At 47.6% G+C, this 21,090-nt stretch overlaps 2 protein-coding genes across 2 annotated transcripts in view; one reads left to right on the forward strand and one right to left on the reverse strand.

Moving 5' to 3' along the window:
- Window positions 1-21,090, reverse strand: part of PSMA5 (proteasome 20S subunit alpha 5) — a 509,972-nt gene that overhangs the window by 60,436 nt on the left and 428,446 nt on the right. The window lies entirely within an intron of this gene.
- On the forward strand, window positions 5,431-21,081 carry SYPL2 (synaptophysin like 2). The gene is made up of 6 exons (XM_050746643.1): window positions 5,431-5,787; window positions 5,949-6,023; window positions 14,531-14,655; window positions 15,723-15,924; window positions 16,772-16,963; window positions 18,331-21,081. The coding sequence occupies exons 1-6, from the start codon at window positions 5,734-5,736 to the stop codon at window positions 18,493-18,495; spliced, it is 813 nt and encodes a 270-aa protein (XP_050602600.1). The 5' UTR covers window positions 5,431-5,733; the 3' UTR covers window positions 18,496-21,081.

Below are 21,090 nucleotides of genomic sequence, written 5' to 3' on the forward strand. Positions count from 1 at the left end.
TAGTGGTGCTGTGTCCGAAATGTATTCCTTCCGGTGAGTTCCTGGTCTCCCTGACTTCAAGAATGAAGACCCTCACGGTGAGTGTTTATAGTTCTTGAAGATGGTATGTCCTGAGTCTGTTCCTTCTGATGTTCAGATGTGCCTTTAGTTTCTTCCTTCTGGTGGGTTCCTGGTCTGGCTGACTTCAGGAGTGAAGTTGCAGACCTTCGCAGTGAGTGTCACAATTCTTAAAGGTGGCGCATCCGGAGTTGTTTGCTCCTCCCCGTGGGTTCGTGGTCTCACTGACTTCACAGTCCCTGGCGGTGAGTGTTATACCTCATAAGGTAGTGTGAACTCAAACACCCAGCAGCAGCAAGATTTACTGCGAATACAAAAGAACAAAGCCTCCACAGTATGGAAGCCTACTCCATCAGGTTACCACTGCTGGCTGTGGTGGGGGGGGGGGGGGGGGAACAGCTTTTATTCCCTTATTTGGCCCTGCCCACATCTTGCTGATTGGTTCATTTTACAGAGCGCTGATTGGTCCATTTTACTGAGTGCTGATTGGTGTGTTTTTACAGAGTGCTGATTGGTGCATTTACAATCCTTTAGCTAGACACAGAGTGCTGATGGGTGCATTTACAATCCTTTAGCTGGACACAAAAGTTCCTCAAGTCCCCAACTGACCCAGAAGCCCAGCTGGCTTCACCTCTCAGTGTGATCAGGGCTCACTGCAACCTCCACCTCCCAGGTTCAAGTGATTCTCCTGCCTCAGCCTCCTGAGTAGCTGGGACTACAGGTGCTCACTACCTTGCCCAACTAATTTTTGTACTTTTAGTAGAGATGGGGTTTCATCATGTTGGCCAGGATGGTCTTGATCTCTTGACCTTGTGATCCGCCTGCCTCGGCCTCCCAAGGGTAAAGAGTTTTTTAGACAGGATGCCAAAAGCATGATCTGTCAACATAAAAATTGGTAAATTAGAATTCACCAAATGACAGTGTTAGGAGAATTAATAGACACTATAGACTGGGAGGAAATATTTGCAAATCACATATCCAACAAAGGACTCGCATCCAGAATATAAAAAGAATTCTCAAAATTCAATAGTAAGAAACAACTCACATTAAAAATAGGCTAAAGATTTGAACAGACACTTCACCAAAGAAAATGAGTGAGAATTAGCTAGGTGTGGTGGCACATGCATGTAATCCCAGCTACTCAGGTGTCTGAGGCACGAGAATCACTAGAATCTGTGAGGTGGAAGTTGCCGTGAGCCGAGATTGCAGTACTGCACTCCAGCCTGGGCAACAGGGCGAGACTCTGTCTCCAAAAAATAACGTAAAATAAACTCTCTGTGTGTGTGTGTGTGTGTGTGTGTGTGTGTGAGTGAGACAAATAAGCACAGTAAAGATGTTTAACATTATCAGTCACTGGGGAAATGCATATTAAAACCACAATGAGGTATCATGACATACCTTTTAGCATGGCCAAAAACAAAGTAAAACTAAACTGATAATACCAAGTTATGGAGAAGATGCAAAACAATGGAGTACATTGTTGGTGAAAAACAATGCAATGCAAAATGCTATAGCCACTCTGGAAAAAAGTTTGGTAGTTTCATATAAAGTTAAACATACATTTACACATAACCTAGAAATTCCATTTCTGGATGTTTACCCTAGAAATAAAAAACACATCCACACAAAAACCTATATAAGAATGTTTATAGCAGTTCTACTCATTACAGCCAAAAAAAGAAAAAAAAAAAAAAAAAAAAAAAAAAGGAAACAACCTAAATGTACTTCTGCAGGTGAATGGATAAGCAAACTGTGATGGATCATATTTCCTGTGAGGGAGTACTACTCAGCAACAAAAAGGAGCAAACCACAAGCAACAGTACGGATGAATCTCAGAAACATTATGCTGAGTAAGAGAAGCCAGACACAAACGACTACATACTGTAAATTCCATTTATCTGAAATTCTAGAAAAAACAACTGATTTATAATGACTGAAAGCAGATCAAATGGTTGCCTACAGATTGATTGCAAAAGGGCAGGAAGGGGCTCTTGTGAATGGTTGAAATGCTCTGTATCTTGGTCGTGGTGGTGATTATATGGGTGTATACATTTGTCAAAGCTCAAAGTTGAAAATGTACACATCTTATGACTGAGGTGGCTCACTTTTAGGTATAGAGCAATGTTTATCAAGCTGCTGGTAGAGTCCTGCTATTAGTGAATCATCAAGTTAATTCCAGTGTGTCTACCTAGAGAGGTATTTATCCTGGAACTAATGAAGCTGAAGCTTCAGCCTCCCACCCTTACAAAACATCTTCCAAGCCCTGGTTACTAATTTTGTATTCAAAATTGTGTGTGTTTTTTCTTTTTCTTTTCTTTTTTTTTTTTTTTTTTTTTTAGACAGAGTCTCCCTCTGTCTCACAGGCTGGAGTGCAGTGCACTGTCTTGGCTCACTGCAACCTCTGCCTCCTGGGTTCAAGCAATTCTCCTGCCTTCAGAGTAGCTGGGATTACAGGTGTTCACCACCATGCCCGACTGATTTTTTAGACGGGGTTGCACGATGTTGGCCAGCCTGATCTTGAACTCCTGGCCTCAAGCAATCCACCTGTCTCAGCCTCCCAAAGTGCTGGGATTACAGGCATGAGACACTGTGCCTAGGCAAAATTTTGTACTCTTTCTCAAGGGGGCCCTCAAATCGTATTAACTTTAGGCTCCACAAAACCTGGATCTGCCTCCGGGTGACCAGAATTTTTTTTAATGAAGTGGAATAGAAAATATGAGGATGTTTTGCAAAACTTTATTCCAGTTTATATAATGGGTCAGGTTGTAAAATTTTATTTCTTACCAGGGTTTGTGGTTTAGTGCATGTGCGTGCACACACACACGCACACACACACAAAGTTGGAAATTCAGTGCTATGTAGAAATCTATGTACATGTGCACAAGGAGGTCTGTACAAATTTAGTGCAGTGCTGTTTGTAAGAGAGAATCTGGAAACAACCTAAATGCCCATCAATATGAGAATAAATAGACTGCAGTATGCCTATGTATGTAGTAGAATTCTATATAGTTAAAAGGAATGAACTAAAGCTACATGCATCAGGCTAGATGACTCTCATAAACACAATATTAAGTAAAAAAGTGAGTTGAAGAAGGTTACCTAAAGCATGATACCATTTAGATAAAGTTTAAAGCAATTTGAAAAACAATACTATGTCTGATGAGTTTCTAGGTATTGCTCCTAGATATAGTTATATACATAGAAAAAGTAGTAAATCATGCATGAGACTGACAAAAAAAACAAATTCAGGATTGGATAATGAATATTTCTGGGGAGGAAGGAGGGAGGGAATGACATGAGGTGATACACAGGGCTTCAATTTTATGCATTTTTTTTCTTTTTCAAAGAATAGGTTTAAGGATAATAATGGATTTGAGGCAAAAAAGAGTTAAAGATTAACAAGGCTGGTTGATGCGCAAGTGGATTTTTGTTGTGTTATTCTGATTCTTTTCTGATTGTGTTGTATTCTGTATGCATATTGTTGAAGACATTGGTAATATATATGTTTTTGTGTTTGTGTAGTGTGGCATTCACACACATCACACTATTTAATTTTTATGACGGCCTCGTGAAGTGAGTGGAACATAAATTATTATCCCTATTCCATAGAACAGGAACCCAAGATGGCAGAACAATTTAAAAGGCGGAGGGACCGGGCTAAGCTGTTCCTTGCTTAGTCTAGATTTGCATGGAAATCCACTGGAGAAGTTTCCCTCAAGTCCATGTGGCCTGATCCAGCCCGAGCTGACTTCCTCATCTCTTCTCTCTCTAAATCCCAAGGCTTTGGGAAGGCACTTACTCAACGGGGAAACAACTTGTATGCATAACAGCCAAATGTTTGTTCAAAAAGCATTCATTCTGACATGCGGGGTGGAGCAGTGGGGGGGACCCGCAAGAATGACTTGGGTGAGATGGATACGTATTTACAAGCCAATGCAGAGGAATTTGTCCTTGGACAAATCACTTAACCTTTTACTACTTATATTTATGCTCTAGTAAACCGAGTGTAGAATATTCTCGACTGCTCACGAATGCTTTTCGAAAGTTAGAGACCGATTTACAGTCATCAAAATGCAACAACGTCAACCCCTCCTCTCCCCTTCCCTTCCCTTCCCTTCCTGTTCTTTTTCTTTCTTGCTCTTTCTTTCTTCTCTCTCTCCTTCTGTCTGTCTTTTCTCATTTTTCTTTTTTTCTTTTGTTTTTTGACACAGTTTTGCTCTGTTGCCCAGGCTGGATTGCAATGGCGCAATCTCGGCTCATTGCAACCTCCGCCTCCCGGGTTCAAGTAATTCTCGTGCCTCACCCTCCCGAATAGCTACAAGTACAGGCGCGTGCCACCACGGCCCCGGCTAATTTTTGTATTTTTAGTAGAGACAGGGTTTGACCATGTTGGCCAGGTTGGTCTCGAACTCCTGGCTTCTTTTGATACACCCGCCTCCGCCTCCCAAAGTGCTGGGATTACAAGCTTGAACCACCGCGACCGGCCAGACGTCAACTTTTCAGTACCTTTCAATATGTTCTTTGCACCCCATTCCTCAAAGGCCTTTTTTCACTCTCATTTAAATGGTAATGACCATTTTAAAGGAGATTGTTTATACTTGATAAGGTTAATAACTTTTTTTTTTTTTTGAGACAGAGTCTCAGACTGTTGCCAGGTCTGGAATGTAGTGGCGCGATCTCAGCTCACTGCAACCTCCACCTCCCGGATTCAAGCTATTTTCCTGCCTCAGCCTCCTGAGTAGCTGGGATCACAGGCGCACACCACCACACCCGGCTAATTTTTTGTATTTTTAGTAGAGACGAGGTTTCACTATGTTGGCCAGACTGGTCTGGAACTCCTGACCTCGTGATCTTCCGGCCTCGGCCTCCCAAAGGGCTGGGATTACAGGCATGAGCCACCGCGCCCGGCCAGTAATTTTTAAATCGCTAACATACAAATGTCTTTTGTTGATTAAAAAAAAAAAATCAAAACGATACCTAGCTGGACAGGATTAAAAATCAGCAGCTTACATTCTATCGCCCTTTTGTCGGTACTGACGGTATGTTAACCGTGAGACTTAGAACCTTGTTTCACAGCCCTGATCGTGCCTCATGAGAGTCTTTTACATTCTGGGTATTCTGGTATGGAAGAGGAGAAAATCCGGCGCAATCCAGGAAAATAGGGAAGGATAAACCTGGAGCCCGTGCGTTCAGGCGCGCCTGGCTAGGTTTTCCGACGGCCGCGGTGTCTCGGTGGGGACGGGTCCCGGAGGCTTCGGCAAGGACCCGGAGCCCCCCCGCCGCAGAACTAACCACGGAGGCCGCAGGTCCCTTTAAGGTGCCCGGCAAGCGGAGAAAGGGAGCAGAGGGGGCGGGAGGAGGGTTCGGGAGCGCACGCCACGTGACTCGGCGGCCAAGTTCGCTGCGAGTTTGACAGAAGTTTGAATCGGACTCGGGGGCTTTCTGCTGCCGGCGGGGCACCGCGGCGGCCGCAGCCTCGGAGAGCACGAACAGCAGCGCCCCTGCGACCCAGCCAGCCAGTCAGCCTGGACTCCGGCCCACCGACGGCCGCTCGCGCTCCGGCCCCGCTCGCCTGCTCTGCCCCCGACCCGCAGCTCCCCGCTCCCCCGCAGTGTCCACCGCCTCCCGGCCAGGGAGCCAAGCCCCCACGCCGCGCCCTGCGCCCGCAGCGCCAGCATGTCCTCGACCGAGAGCGCCGGCCGCACGGCGGACAAGTCGCCGCGCCAGCAGGTAGTCCCTGCGCGCCTCGGACTCTCTCACCCGCCCCTCTCCACCTAGATGTCGGGCTGGACCCTTATCCCACCCCTGGACGGCGTGTGAGTGGGGTAAGGGGACCAGCGCCTTCCCAGGGCTCCCCACAGCCCTGATCCCCCGGCCGGCTGTCTCCGCAGGTGGACCGCCTGCTCGTGGGGCTGCGCTGGCGGCGGCTGGAGGAGCCGCTGGGCTTCATCAAAGTTCTCCAGTGGGTGAGTCGCTGCCCCGGCCCCGGGCTATTTCGGGAGCCTGGGCTGTGACGCTGACCCGAAGCAATGGAGCCAGGGTGGGGGCTGGGGAGGTGCTGCGGCCCGGCCACGGCGGAAGGGTGGGGGGCGGCGACAGGTGGGCGGGGGAGGGGCGGGCTGGGGCTGCTTCTCCGGACTTGGTGGCAGGAGGGTGAAGAGCGAGGCATGCGGAGTCCCGGATTCGGTCCTTCTATGTGCAAGGAGCCTTTGCCCAGGGCGCTCACATTTCACCCGGGCGAGAGGACCCGGGTGTAACCTTTCCAGAACTCTGATCCTGCACATACCACTCCTTGGTGACGGGAGGAGGGAGAAGGACGAGGGGGACGAGGTCCGCTCTTCACCAAGAGGGAAGCCGTGGAGGGCAAAGGAGGGAAGGAAGCAGGCGATGGAAACCATCCTGCCCCCAAAACCACCAGGGACTGGGTGATCCTGCAGGTACTGGGCTCAAGGGACAGGCTCTCGGCTCGCCGTTCCCTGTTGAATTCGCTGGAGTAATCTGAGTTCCTGTAAATAAGTGAGGGAGTGGATGAATGAATGAACGGAGCTTATGGCTCTATGATTAAACAAAAGAAAAAAATGAGACAATTAAAAATCACAGCATGGCTAAAATGTGGCATGTAGAATAAGATGGAACACTGATCTGAGAAGCTGGGGCCCTGGGATCCAGACCTAGACCGGCCTTTTCCAGCTATGTCACCTTGGGCAATTCATTTCTCTGGACTTCAATTTCCAACACTAGTCAGATGTTGATCAGAACCTTCCTAGGGTCTCCTTATGCTCTAAATAGGTTGGTGTGCTAGAATATGGCCCTATGTTAGACTTACTCTGTGACCTTGAAAAAGTCACTTGCTCAGGTCCTCAGTTTCCCCTGTTATAGTCTAGTGGAAATACTGTCTTGCTTCACTAGGCCAGTGCCCAAGGCCTCCTGGGTATAAATTAGGAATGTGGACAGGTGCAGTCACTTTCTCAAATCATAAAGACTTGTAGGGGGCATTTAGTGCACTATTGCAGAAGAGATTTTAAGTTAGACAATCCACATACCAAATGGTGTGTGAATAACTTAATTAATGTGCTCTCAGTACAGAATTCAGCTAGGGAATAAGTTACCATTAATACTGAGAAGGATTGAGTTCTACAGGGCTTTGGAGACAAGAATTAGCACTGTGACACCAATTCTTAAATCATGGTTTGCATGAGAATAATCAAATCTGGAACCCAGGGGCAAGAGTGCACTTGGGATTATCAGGCCAGCCTGGGAGCTCCCAAGTGCAAACTCTGGGACCTGGTGGGGACTTTCCACCTTTCTTACTGCCGCAAGAGTGGTTGGACCAATTGCTGATTGAGCTCTTTTGCCTTTGGCCCCTTCCCTGTTCTGATCCACCACTCAAGTGCCAGAGGGAGCCATTTAAGAATGGTATTAAGGCGCTGAGAGATTGGCATCCAGAACTGGAAGAACCATTCTAAGCAATCCAGAGGAGTGGAACCTGAAATGTAAGAGAACAATTTTACCATTCAATTAGGCAAATGGATCCAACAGAATTTGAGACAGACTGTCAAAGGATAAGGGAGACAATGAGGGAGACCATGGACTCCTTTCCCTTGGAGGGATTCTGAAAAGTTTCCTTCTTCAATCCTGCCATCCTTCCCTTCACCCAGCACCCCAAATACCCACAACATTTCTGTAAAGGCTGTACAAAGCAAAGCCTAGGGAAACGATCCAGTCTTGAGGTCAGCATTAACGCCCTAGGAATTAAGATCTGATAGACTTTTATGATCTTCAAGTACTTAGAAAGGGAGTTGTGCAAAACAGAGACCCTTTTCTCTCAGAATGCTAAAGCCTGGGCCCTGAGCTAGACTCTGAATTCCGACTTCATTCACAGGGTAGCATCACAAAGAAACGTGCTTTGCTTTTATTGCCATCCCAGGTAGCCTGAATTCAGGGCGCCAGTTTCACTTGCTTTGAAGCTCTGCAGATGAGGTAACATAAAAAGTACACAGGCACCAGCACCAGAAATGACAGTGGAAATGTCATTTGAGTTTTTCACTTATTTCCTGTTTGGAGGGATCAAATGCTCCTGAGTGGAGAAGGAAAAAAGAAAACACAAAGCTTGCAGTTATTGTAATGGTAATTGAGAATTTTGGTGTCATTATTACCAAAAAACAGAGATTTTACTGGAATCTTTGTGAAAAGAAAGTAATGTTATTCTTTTATTTGTTAGGAGCTTATCTTAGAGTGTTTTTTTTCAATTGAGAAATCGATTAATCTCACCTCAATTCCAATTCTGGAGTCTCACTAAGTCTATACTAAGCTAGCAAAAATAACCTGGACATAGACCAATTATTGGAGAACTCATTTTTTTAAAAAAAGAAAAGGTCATCAAATCATGGGAGTTCAAGATAAAAAAGAAAAGGAAATAAGTATCTTATTTTTTTTTTTCTTTTAAAGAAAAAGACATACTTAGGGAGGTTGAGGTGGGACGATTGCTTGAGCCCAGGAGTTTGACACAAGCCTGGGCAATAAGGGGAGATCTCATTTCTACAAAAAAATAAAATCAGCTGAGTGTGATGACACATGTTTGTGGTCCCAGCTCCTTGGGAGGCTGAGGCTGGAGGATCATTGAGCCCAGGAGGTAGAGGCTGCAGTGAGCTGTGCATGCCAGCCTGGATGACAGAACTAGACCTTGTCTCAAAAAAAAAAAAGAAAGAAAGAAAGAAACAGAAAGAAAGAAAGAAAGAAAAGGAAAGAAAGAAAAAGAAAAGAAAAGAAACAGAATGAGACAGATTTTTGAGGTCAGATACGCTTTGGTTTAAATTGAGTCTCCTCTGCTTTCTTGCTTTCTAGCTCTGGAACCTAGAGTAAGTAAATACCAAATCTTTTTTTTTTTTTTTTTTTTTTTTTAGACAGGCTCTAAGATAGAGACTAAGATAGAGACTGGCTCTGTCACCGAGGCTGGAGTGCAGTGGTAAGAACACATCTCACTGCAGTCTCAACTTTCCAAGCTCAGGCAATCCTCCCACCTCAGCCTCTCAAGTATCTGGGACCAAAGGCACATGCCACCATGCCCAGCTAAGTTGTAAAACATTTTTGTAAAAATCGGGTCTCACTACGCTGCCCCACCTGGCTTTGAGTTCCTGGGCTCAGGTGATATTCCCACCTCGGCCTCCAAAAGTGCTGAGATTACAGACATGAGCCACCTCACCTAAACAAAACAAAACAAAAAACAATGAGATAAGTGTGGGAGTAGGACCTGAGGAGAGAATTTGTCTTCCTTGTGCTGTGAGCTAACTGGTGATGTTAGTGTCCTCAGGACTGTCACAGGATTATCACCAGTGAGCATGTCAGTACCAAAGGGGAGCCTCATCCTTAAACTGGAAAGGTTATTCTGACATCGTGGCAAAAGAGATGCAGAAGGAGGAGGCGGAGGGCAGAAAATGACCAGCGCTGTCCCAGCAATGGAGGTACAAGAGGAGAAAGGCTGGTTGGCACCAGAATGCTAGAATTCCCCCTTGTCTCAGGGCCTCTACTTCCCCTTGGCTGCTCCTTATAACCAGTTTGCTCATCTCAGGGCCTTGTGCTTGGTGACAGGGGTGGTTTCAGTTCTTTCCCTCTCTTCTCTGTGTCTCAGTCACTTGGCACAGTTAGGGAAGAAAGCAAACCAGAAGTGGAAAGATGGAGGATTAGGAGACATGGAGGCGGTTGGGAGAAGGTGTCTTTCTGAGCTTCTGCACCCCAAGGCACAGAGCTACTTTTTCCCTCCTTGTAATCCTCAACACACATGGTAGAGCTCTCTTCTTTAGCCTTAACAACTCTGGGATGCAGTGTTTGTTTTTATTATTTTTGTTTGTTTGTTTTAATATGACACTCCTTTCTTGATGTGAATTCTCAAGAGCAGGATCTAGGTCTTATTCGTCTTCACATCTTCAGCACCTGGCACAAGGTAGATGCTCAATCAGTGTTGAGTTAATGAGCAAATGAAATGGAAAGAGCACTGGGCAGGGAATCAGGAGATGTGAATTCTAAGCCTGGCTTTCACATCAACTAAATGTGACTTTGGGAAGGTGACTTAATCTTTTGGGGCTTCACCTCTGTGAAATAAGATGATTGGGCATGAGCATCTTTGAGGTCCCTTTTGTTCTGCTGCTCTGTGAACCTGTGATTCCCCTCAGATGTTCTCATTTTGCTCTGATACCATCCGACTGTACAGTGTTCAGATTTAAACATATATTTTGGTAAATAAAAAATTATCATGTAAGATCCCTGACTTGAAAAGAATCAGAATACAATAAATACTGAAGTTATTGTGGGTGTATTTTGCCCTCTGAAGAATCTGAAAGCAGGATTCAGGATTGTCAGAACCTCGGGACCGTCATTTAGACACAGCAGAACTTTTGGTAATAATGGAAAACTTTTAGAATCTGTGCTCTCTGAGACAGTACCTGCTAGCCACATGAGGCTATTAGCACTTGAAATGTGCCTAGTGTGACTGAACTGAATTTTTTTTTTTTTTTTTTTTGTATTTTAGTAGAGACGGCATTTTGCCATGTTGGCCAGGCTGGTCTCGAACTCCTGACCTCAAGTGATTCACCTGCCTTGGCCTCCTAAAGTGCTGAGATTACAGGCATGAGCCCCCACACCTGGCCTGAATTTTTTTGTTGTTGTTGGATCCAGTCTCACTCTGTCACCCAGGCTGTAGTGCAGTGGCATGATCATAGCTCATTGCAGTCTTGAACCCCTGGGCTCAAATGATCCACACACTTCAGCAGCTGGGACCACAGGCATGTACCACCATGCCCAACTTTTTTTTTTTTGGTAGAGATGGGGTCTTGCTATGATACCCAGGCTGGTCTTGAACTCCTGGCCTCAAGTGATCCTCCCACCTTGCTTCCCAAAGTGTTGGGATTACAGGTATGAGACACTGCACCTGGCTTGAATTTTTAATTTAATTTAATTTTGATTAACTTAAATAATCAAGCTTGGCTAGTGGCTACTGTTCTGGATAGTGCAGCTCTAAAGTGTGAGTCCATGAGGGCAGAGATTTTGATTTTCTTTTTCTTTTTTTGAGATAGGGTCTCGCTCTGTCACACAGTCTGGTGTCCAGTGGTGCGATCATGTAGCTTTGACCTCCTGGGCTCAAGAGATCTTCCCACATCAGCCTCCAGAGTAGCTGGGACCACAGATGTGCACCACCACACCTGGCTAATTTTTTTTGGCTAAATAAAAAGTTGGCTAATCTCAAACTCCTGGGCTCAAGTGATCCTCCCACCTCAGCCTCCCAGAGTGCTGGGATTACAGGCATGAACCACCATGCTTGGCCTTTTTTCTTTTTTGTTCACTACTAGATAATAGTGCCTAGAACCATGCATAGTAGACACTGTACATGCTAGGCATAGTACATGCTCTTAAATTTTATCTTTCTGTAGATGCTCAGGAGTGCCTTTCAGGAGAGTGCTGGTGAAGAGAAGTCTCCATAACTGACCATTCACTGCCCCCAAGTTTTGAGTACCTACTTTCTCTTTACGATTTTTTTTTTTTTTGAAATGGGATCTTGTTCTGTTGCCCAGCCTGGAGTGCAGTGGCATGATCATAGCTCACTGCAGCCTTGAACTCTTGGGCTCAAGTGATTCCTCCACATCAGTCTCCTGAGTAGCTGGGACTATTAGCAGGCACCACCATGCCTGGCTAATTTTTTGTTTGTAGTTTCTGTAGGCCAGGGTCTTGCTATGTTGCCTATACGTTGCTGGTCTCAAATTCCTGGGCTCAAGCCATTCTCCTGCTTGGCCTCCCAAACTGCTGGGACTACAGCTGTGAGCCACCAGGCCCGGCCCCTGCTTTCTTAAGGAACTTATAAGGAGCCATTCACTGACTAACTGCCAATAGGTAAAAATATTTCCAACTGTGCTGCCCTTCCTAGAATGTGACATCCTAATCATGTCCAGTACTGGGCACCAGAAGCTAAGAGGTATAAAGAAACTTCTAAGAGGAATCAGATGCCCACAGAACTGACAAAAGGTTAGATAATTCCTACGAGGAAGAGCTAGAGAAGTTCCACTATTACAATGGTGAGGCCACTTTGAGTAAGTAAAGGGTAATGATGCAGAGGCTTTGAGCGACTCTTCTCTACCTCTGTGAAGAAGGTGGGCAGACAGGGCCCTACTGCAGTCTCCATCATTTAATTCAGGAGAGGTTATTTAGGCATTGGAGGGAGGTTTTACTGTCTTCTTTCCCAGATATCTTTAACATGGAGACAATTCTCATTTGTCTGGAATAAACTTCCTGGAAACAGAGAGGTGCCCATTATGACCTTTGGAGAGAGGTCAATGGCTCCAGCATGGAGATCTGCAAGGCCAGGCACTGCAAGCCGGGGGCAGTGGTACTGGACACCTCCCAGGGGCAGAGCACAGCTGTTGGCAAGCCCAGCCAAGAGTACACTGACAACGTTACTCTCAGAGAGAGAGAGTTCTGGGACTGGAAAGGGCCTCTAGATTATCTACTCCAAACCCCTCCATTTAAGATGAGGAAACAGGTCGGGCACAATGGCTCACGCCTGTAATCACAGCACTTTGGGAAGCCGAGGCAGGTGGATCATGAGGTCAGGAGATCGAGACCATCCTGGCTAACATAGTGAAACTCCATCCCTACTAAAAAAATACAAAAAATTAGCTGGGCGTGGTGGCAGGCGCCTGTAGTCCCAGCTACTTGGGAGGCTGAGGCAGGAGAATGGCGTGAACCCAGGAGGTAGAGCTTGCAGTGAGCCGAGATCGCGCCACTGCACTCCAGCCTGGGCAACGGAGCAAGACTGTCTAAAAAAAAAAAAAAAAGATGAGGAAACAGACTCAGAGAGCAGAGTGACTTATCAGAGCTCACCTGGCTAATTAGTGACAGGACCAGGTCTGGAACCTAGGTTTCCATACTCCTAGTTCAGTTCTTCTTTCACTCCATAATGCTAACAAGCATTAGCAAAATAAAATGCATATAGCTTCTATTCTAGACTCTGGATGCTGGGCTGACATATCGATCAGCTGTCTTCCAAGTGTTTAATGTCCAAGACACTGAGTCTCAAAGAAACATATAGAAAGTGAACAATTAAGAGAATAAGCTCATTGCTTAACAAGAACGTGATATTGGGTACAAGTCAAAGGTAAGTGCACAGGAAACCTAGTCTGAGCAGATGATGTGGAGGACAAGACATTTCAATTTCTTGCCTCCTTTTCTTTTCTTTTCTTTTTTTTGGAGTGGGGGGCAGGGGGAAGAAGGTCTCACTCAATCGCCCAGGCTGGAGTGCAGTGGCACGATCTCGGCTTGCCCCGATCTCCACCTCCCGGGTTCAAGTGATTCTCCTGCCTCAGCTGCCCAAGTAGCTGGGATTACAGGCATGCGACACTCTACCGCCAGGCTGATTTTTGTATTTATAGTAGATACGGGGTTTCACCATGTTGGCCAGGCTGGTCTCAAACTCCTGACCTCAAATGATTCACCCGCCTCAGCCTCCCATAGTGCTGGGATTACAGGTGTAAGCCACCGCACCTGGCTTCTCACCTCCTTTTCTAACCAAAGTGTGTTTCCCAGAAAGAAATTGGAAAATCATAGGACGAGGAAATTTTATTTCCCTCGAGAGAGAAGGTGTAGTAAAATGTGAGGAAAGGTAGAGAAGAAAACCATTCAAGTGACCTGAGGCACCTCTGGATCTTAACACTGAGAAATAGCAGCATCAACAGATGACAAAGGGAAACACCAGTGGGGAAACGGTGAAGACTGATAAGGCAAGTGGAGGGTACTTTTCTCTGGGCTTGAGCCAAGATTGTCACATTGGCCCAGCCAGCGCTATTGCTAGAAGGCCATGTGCCTTTTGGGGAAGAGGAATTAGGCTGTCAGTACTATGGGACAGCAGTATGGCCCATCTGGGGTGGCTTGGTAGAAGCCGGCCCCTCCAGCTATACCTCCACCAAGGCAGGAAGCCACTGGAAGTTAGCAACTAGGAAACAAGATTAGATGACTAGTTCAAAGGAGAAATGAAAAGCATTCTAGGCATGTCTGATCTAGGTTGATGCAGGGGAGTCTTTCTGAGTGTGTCTCTCCCTTGGGAAGGAAATTCAAGTCTATCTGTAAGCTAGAAGTTTCCTAAAGCCTGAATTGCAGAGGTTTTGTGTTAGTCATCTTAAGGAGGCTACCTATGGTCCCCAAGTCATGCCCAATGGAGAGATCTGGCAACTGTCCATTTCCTGCCTCTTCATCTCCCTCACAGACACCATTCAGTCAACATTATTCATTTGGCTATTTGGTCCAGCAGCCTGAGGCTGGAAGACAAATGGAAGCCATGGGTTTCTGCCTAGGCAGTACTTGATTAAAGGGTATCCTCACTGTCCCCCACTCCCGCACTTAATGTCGGCATCTGTGGGGAGTCGCGGTTAGTTGTTGACTTTGGCCAGTTGAGGCCTTCTGACTCTCAAAGAGGTTTCACTCTCTCTCTCAGCTCTTTGCTATTTTTGCCTTCGGGTCCTGTGGCTCCTACAGTGGGGAGACAGGAGCAATGGTTCGCTGCAACAACGAAGCCAAGGACGTGAGCTCCATCATCGTTGCATTCGGCTATCCCTTCAGGTGAGCAAGAATTTGTTCCAACCCAGCACATTGTCTCTCACTTGATTGGCAGGACCTGCTTGGTCTCTTCCTCCTCCAGAAACCTAAAAACCATTCGTTGTGTGCCACTCCAGATTCAAATAGAATGATAAGACTTAGATCCTTTCTGCTCTTTAGCAATTTCAGACACACTGACCAGAGCAAAACGTAAGGGAAACACAGATTGATCACTGTTATAATAATGTTCCAGTCCATGGACAACAAATGGCAGGTCACACCAGCTCATACAGAAAGAGCCACTGCAGTTTGGGATGGAGGCTTACAGGAACCTTGTCAAGGTGGACAGGTCTCTCTGACCCTCAGCAGCCTCCTCTCTGCCTTGAAAGTAGGGAAGCTTATTAGTACTTACATCCTAAAGAGTTGATGTGGGATCCTCAGCCAGTACCACCAGGATACAAGTGGGCACACCTTGACAGGGAGGTAGAAGTGAACTCTTCTCTGGGTATTTGGGAGCTAAGGAAGTAGGGGGAGCTCAAATGTCCAGAGGAGAATGGGAATGGGGCTCACCTTTTCAGAAATTTCTAGTATCAGCACCCAAGTTATATTAACTGTCTCATATATAATTGGCTGTGTTTTCCTCTTTAATTTGTCCACTGCCTCATTGGAAAGCCCAATAAAGCCCGAAAATGGGTGATTCCAATCTTATCTTGGCCACTCTGGGCCTGCACTTTCCAGAGGCAGAGTGAAGCTGATCTGCCTAGTGGTTTGGCTACCAGAAATAGAAGAACTACATACATTGCAGTTGTGACCTAAAGGGCCCTGGAGACACTTGGGAATACATGGTCACCATGTCTGGGCAGGGTAGATGAGTGGGATGGGGGGCAGCTGAGAGGAAGGTAGAGTTTTACTGGAAATTTTGGGGAAGTTCTCATTTTGACTGCAAGGTTCCTTCCAGAAACTTTCCTCCCTACATGACCCCTTTGTTGGCTCTGTAAGAGTTCCCTGCTGAGAACTAGCACAGGACTACTTCTGGGCCAGGGAGACAGAGGATTGCTTGAGCTCAGGATGGCCTCCCCTGCCACCTGCAGGTTGCACCGGATCCAATACGAGATGCCCCTCTGTGATGAAGAGTCCAGCTCCAAGACCATGCACCTCATGGGGGACTTCTCTGCACCCGCAGAGTTCTTCGTGACCCTTGGCATCTTTTCCTTCTTCTATACTATGGCTGCCCTAGTTATCTACCTGCGCTTCCACAACCTCTACACAGAGAACAAACGCTTCCCGCTGGTGGTGAGTCAGCACAGGCCAGAAGGAATGGGGTGGAGAAACTGAGATGTTTGTGAGGGGGCTGAGGTCAGAACTGGAGCAGAGGACAAACATAGCGGCTTCCACCCCCATGGTGGAACCTCTGCCTCCATCAACCTCCCGTTGCTTGTTCCTGTTCACAGGAGGCACAATAGCACCATACACAAGCAGGCTCTGGAGTTAAGACTGCCTGGGTTCAGATCCCAGCATGGTCCCTTACTTGCTGTGTGATCTTGGACAAGTTAAATAACCTCTCTAAATTACAGTTTCCTTAACTATAAAATGGGGATAAAATAATAACTGCCTCATAGTTTTGTGTGTGTGTATGTGAAAAAATGAGAATGTATGTATTTAGTACATAGTTAGTCTCAATAAGCATTAGTGATTATTAATATTATTCCTCTTTACTCTCTTCCTATCCCAGGGCATGCAAGGTGGAAGGGGTGCCTTAAGGGACCCCATTTGCCTCCTGCGGTCTACCACTTGTAGCTGAGCAATGGTGATCAAAGGAAAAGCTGGGAGGGAAGAGTGGGGAGTTTAGGCTCCACTTGGGATGAGTGGGTTTTGAGGTGAGGCTGACCAACAGATGCCTTGGTACATTGTAGCCAGATCTTAGATGTGAGGGCATTAGCAGGGGCAGCCTGAGTGGCAGGACTCCTTTGGGGGCAGTGAACAGATACCTCAGGACCACCTGGGTTCTAGGTGTTGGGTAGGATGGGAAGAGGCAGCTGTCCTGGTACCCAGGGATTGCCAGCATCATGGCAAGAGGAAAAGAAGCAAGGGAATAATGAGGGCTTTCTGAGTGTATTTCCTATCCCTCTGCTCCTCCCAGGACTTCTGTGTGACTGTCTCCTTCACCTTCTTCTGGCTGGTAGCTGCAGCTGCCTGGGGCAAGGGCCTGACTGATGTCAAGGGGGCCACACGACCATCCAGCCTGACAGCAGCCATGTCCGTGTGCCATGGAGAGGAAGCAGTGTGCAGTGCCGGGGCCACGCCCTCCATGGGCCTGGCCAACATCTCCGTGGTGAGACCTGTGGCCACTGCGGGAAGCAGCACCAGCCCTGCTGCCCAGGCCTGTCCCAGCTAGCAGGTCCTGAAAGGAAAGAGAGGGTGTCCAAGAGCTGGTGTCCCCTGCATCTGGAGCTGGTGCCCTCACTGTGCTTCATGCTGGCTGCTCGCTCCTGGCTGACCCTGAGAGGACATTTTGGGATGAGGGGAACCCGAGAGCCACTTAGCCTTCTGTTCTTTCCTCCTTCCGCACTCTGCCTCCATCCAATTCCCTTCTCGTGTCCCCACCTCTAGGCATACTCTCTGTGATGTCTCCCCTCCTCCTGCCTGTTCTACACAATGTGTGTGAGCACATAAAGGGGAGCCTGGGGCTGTGGCTGAGCTTGAAGCTGGGAGGAGACCCAGCATGAGTGGGAAGGGGCTTATTGTCACTCAGCCCTCAGCCTGGAAAGGGGCTTTGGAGCAGTGGTGGATCAGCTGGATGCATATAGATTTGGCCATCCCAGTTGTTAGAATGTTGAAATATGTCCTTATCCATTGGTAAAGAGCTGAGGTCTTGAGCTTCTCAAATGCTGCCCGTCATCCCAGCCACCTCAGCCTTGCTCTGAAAATGACTTGTTCCCACAGCTGAAATGTTTAATGGCTGGCAGACCAGGAACACACTTCTGGAACTTGCTGGAACCCTGCTGAAGGTTCCCCCCACCCAAATTTTGTTGTAAAAATGTTCACAGATACAACAAATTTGAAAAAATTTTACAGTGAACACCCACACACTCACCACCTAGACTGTGCCATTAACTTTTTACTAGACTTGCTTTATCACATATTTATTCACTTCTTCATCCATCAATCCATCTTGTTTTTAGTGCATTTCAAAGATTTGAGACATCAGTACACTTCCCTCTAAGTGCTTCCTGCTGTGAGGTTTTAAAAATATTTTGAATAACTATTTGAATATAGCCCTGGCTGGGTGCCTGATCATAGGGAAGGAGCACCTTGGACAGCTCCTGCCACACCTACCTGGCAGAAGGTGCTCCAAACAGGGCCTCACGTGTGCTGCGGGAGGCACCACAGGGCTGACTCTTGGCTCCTTGCTACGCTTTGCACAATGCTCCTCTAAAGGGCCAGATTCTGCTAGTGACCAAGCTACATCTTGGGTGCATGCTGTGGACAGAATTAGACACTTTCACCTGGGATTCCCTAAACAGGTGATGGGCCTGAGCCCTGCCTCTATACCAAGCTCTCTGTCTTAATTTAGTCTTTTTGGCCCTCTGTGCTTCTTCCCTGCACAACCCCCCACCCCCACTGCAATAGGAACTCCCCCTCCCTGTTCCCACAGTGACCCCCTGACTATTCTCACAAATTCCCTTGATGTCTTTGCAGCTCTTCGGCTTTATCAACTTCTTCCTGTGGGCCGGGAACTGTTGGTTTGTGTTCAAGGAGACCCCGTGGCATGGACAGGGCCAGGGCCAGGGCCAGGACCAGGACCAGGGCCAGGGTCCCAGCCAGGAGAGCGCAGCTGAGCAGGGAGCAGTGGAGAAACAGTAAGCAGCCCTCGACCTGGCTACTCCCGAACTGGACAGCACCTCTTCAACCACCTCCGGCTTCCAGGACCTTTCTCTTCCTCCTCCTCCAATTCCCCTCCCCCATCATTCTGGTCTTTGAGCTTTGAGACGATCGGCAGGCATCAGCTGTTGGAAACCTGGGCAGCCCTCCCAGTGGCTTCCTATCCTCCTCCTTGCTGGAGCCATGAATGGCAGGAGCTCAGTGCTTCTTGTCCAGTGCCTGGACCCAGGCATCTTACTTCGGGTGTTACTTGTACCCTTACAGTCTCTGAGAACCAGCTTCTGCTGCAGGTGAGGGTTGGGGGCAGGAAACCAGTGCCCTGAGACTGGTTCCTAGCAGCCACCTTTCTGTCAACCTGTCCAGCTTCAACAATGTTAGGGGGAAGGGAAATCAGCTAGTAGCCTTCCCTTCTGGTCCCTTGTGTGGAAGCCCCAACAGTGGTTTGATGACCCCTCCTCAGTGGCTGCCATCTAGTCCCTGTGTCTGATGTCCAGTCAGTCCACGACTCAGTGTGCCTTCCACTGTCTTCTCTGGCCTCTGCCTGCCCACAGAGTCCACCACGTGTGAACCAGAGAGGTCCACCAGCCTAGAAAACAGCCCTTCAGAGGGTCCTGATGAGGCCTGGACTCAGCTGGGAGCAGGATAAATTTCAACTGAGTTGCAGATTCAAGAAAGTAAAGCCAGTAAACTTGCCGGCAGAATCAACTTCTTCTATCCCCTCAATCCTCCCACCCACCAGGCTGGGGCACTTTCCACCAACACTCTAAACTCTGCTTTAGAAATGCCCTGTCTTCTTCCCTGTCCACCTTCTTGGTCTCACACTTGGGACTCAAAAATGTGGAGTCTAGGACCTGCCACCTAATCCCCTTACTTCTCTGTCCATCTCCCTTCCCCAGCCTTGTGCATCTGAGGCATTTGAGATCCTTTTTGAAGTCTGTCCAGCCCTTCCTTTTATTCCTGTGGGGCCAGATAAGGGCTTAGAAAGGGCCAAAGGACCATCATGAGGCTAAGTTGCCCCAGAGCCCCAGGATGGATGGGCCCATTTTTTCCTTATTCCCTGCTCAGTTTTCCCCCTGCTCCTTCTCTAGTCCTTCTTTCATATTTCTCCTTCTCATCTTGAAAACAGGATGTTCCCACTCCCCCTTGCCCTCCCATTTCTCCCCTGTGTCCTTATTTCTCCGTCTCTATCCCCTCCCAAGTCCAGGGCAGGCCGATGCTATTGGTGCTTCTTCACTTTGGGACCCAGTTCCATATTTGTCTTTAGTGTATATCCTCTTCCTGATACCTCCTTCAGTCCGTCTCTGGGCCCCAAGGCTGAGAATCAGTGCTAACTGGGTAAGGATCACTTGCTTTCCACCCAGCTCAATCTGCCCTGGCCATAGGGCTTCCCAGGGAAGGAAGAAGAGGGAAGAACCCAACCACTTTCCAGTCCAGTGCCAATTGGCCCACCAAGCATCCCAAAGGTGACTGTGCCCTGTGCCAATCTCTCCTCAGGACTGAGTCAACCCCCTTCAACCTCCTCACCTCTCTAAACACCATCCATAGTAACATGTGCATTACTGGGGTACCTAGGAGTCAGGACTTTTGACTTCAGGCCAGTCATTTTCTCCTGATGGGGAAAAGGTAAGATTTACATCCCCAAAGGCTCGAGTCCCTCAGTGAAAGAATTAGTTTTTGTTTGTTTAAGATTTTGGGGAAGAGATCTGAGGAGGAAAGAAAGGAGATGGGGTGAGAGGGTTTCTAAGTTGGAAACTCTCTCCGTCATGAGCTGTCCCCAGGTTACTCAAGGACAAGGGGGGACAGTTTTGCCTATAGCTCCAGAGACACCGAGAACAAAGGGGCGACCTTCATTTTTCTTCAAGCTGGCCTCTGTGGGGGTCTGTGAGCAGCTTCTACTGGATCTTTGTTTGGATTCTGTGTCTGTATTTATAATTTATTTGAAATGTGCTGGGTAGTGTTCTCATTTGGGGGCTGAAGTTAGCAACTGGGCCTTCAGCTAGGGAAAGCAGTTGCGGGCGGGGGGTGGGGGGAGATTATATTCACTCCTGCCAAGGACTCCCAGCCCAGAACTCTCTTTAGAGCAAGGAAGGCTCGTTCTCTTTCTTCTCAGGGGGCTCCCTTGTTCTCTGTCAGGAGAGCCTTGATTTAGGCTATGGCCTCACTCTCCATGGCCACCCTAAGAGGAAAGGCTACTTCACCTCATTACCTCCGGAGGGCTGGGTGGGGCCAAGTGCCTCATCGGACTCATGCTCTCTCCAACCAGAGCTGGCATCGCTGCTTTGCAAAGTGGGGCCTGAGGTAGAAGAAGGTGTCTGGTTTCTCCAGCTGCTGTAGGAGGCTAACGGGCAGGGCACTTGCCCTTTGTCCCACTAGATTCTAACCCAGCGCCAGGGTGCCCACCTAGGACCTTTCCTGGACATGAGTTTCCATCACTCTCACAGCCATCAGTCTCCTACTTCTGGGATTGCAGATCAGGGGTAGGGGGAGAATGTTGCATGTTGTTTTCCCGTGCTTGTTATTATACATTTGAATAAACAGTGCTGCAAGTACTTGCCATGAAGGATCTGAGACTGGAGT

Source organism: Macaca thibetana, chromosome 1 (genome assembly GCF_024542745.1).
Source record: "Macaca thibetana thibetana isolate TM-01 chromosome 1, ASM2454274v1, whole genome shotgun sequence".
Classification (NCBI taxonomy): domain Eukaryota; kingdom Metazoa; phylum Chordata; class Mammalia; order Primates; family Cercopithecidae; genus Macaca; species Macaca thibetana.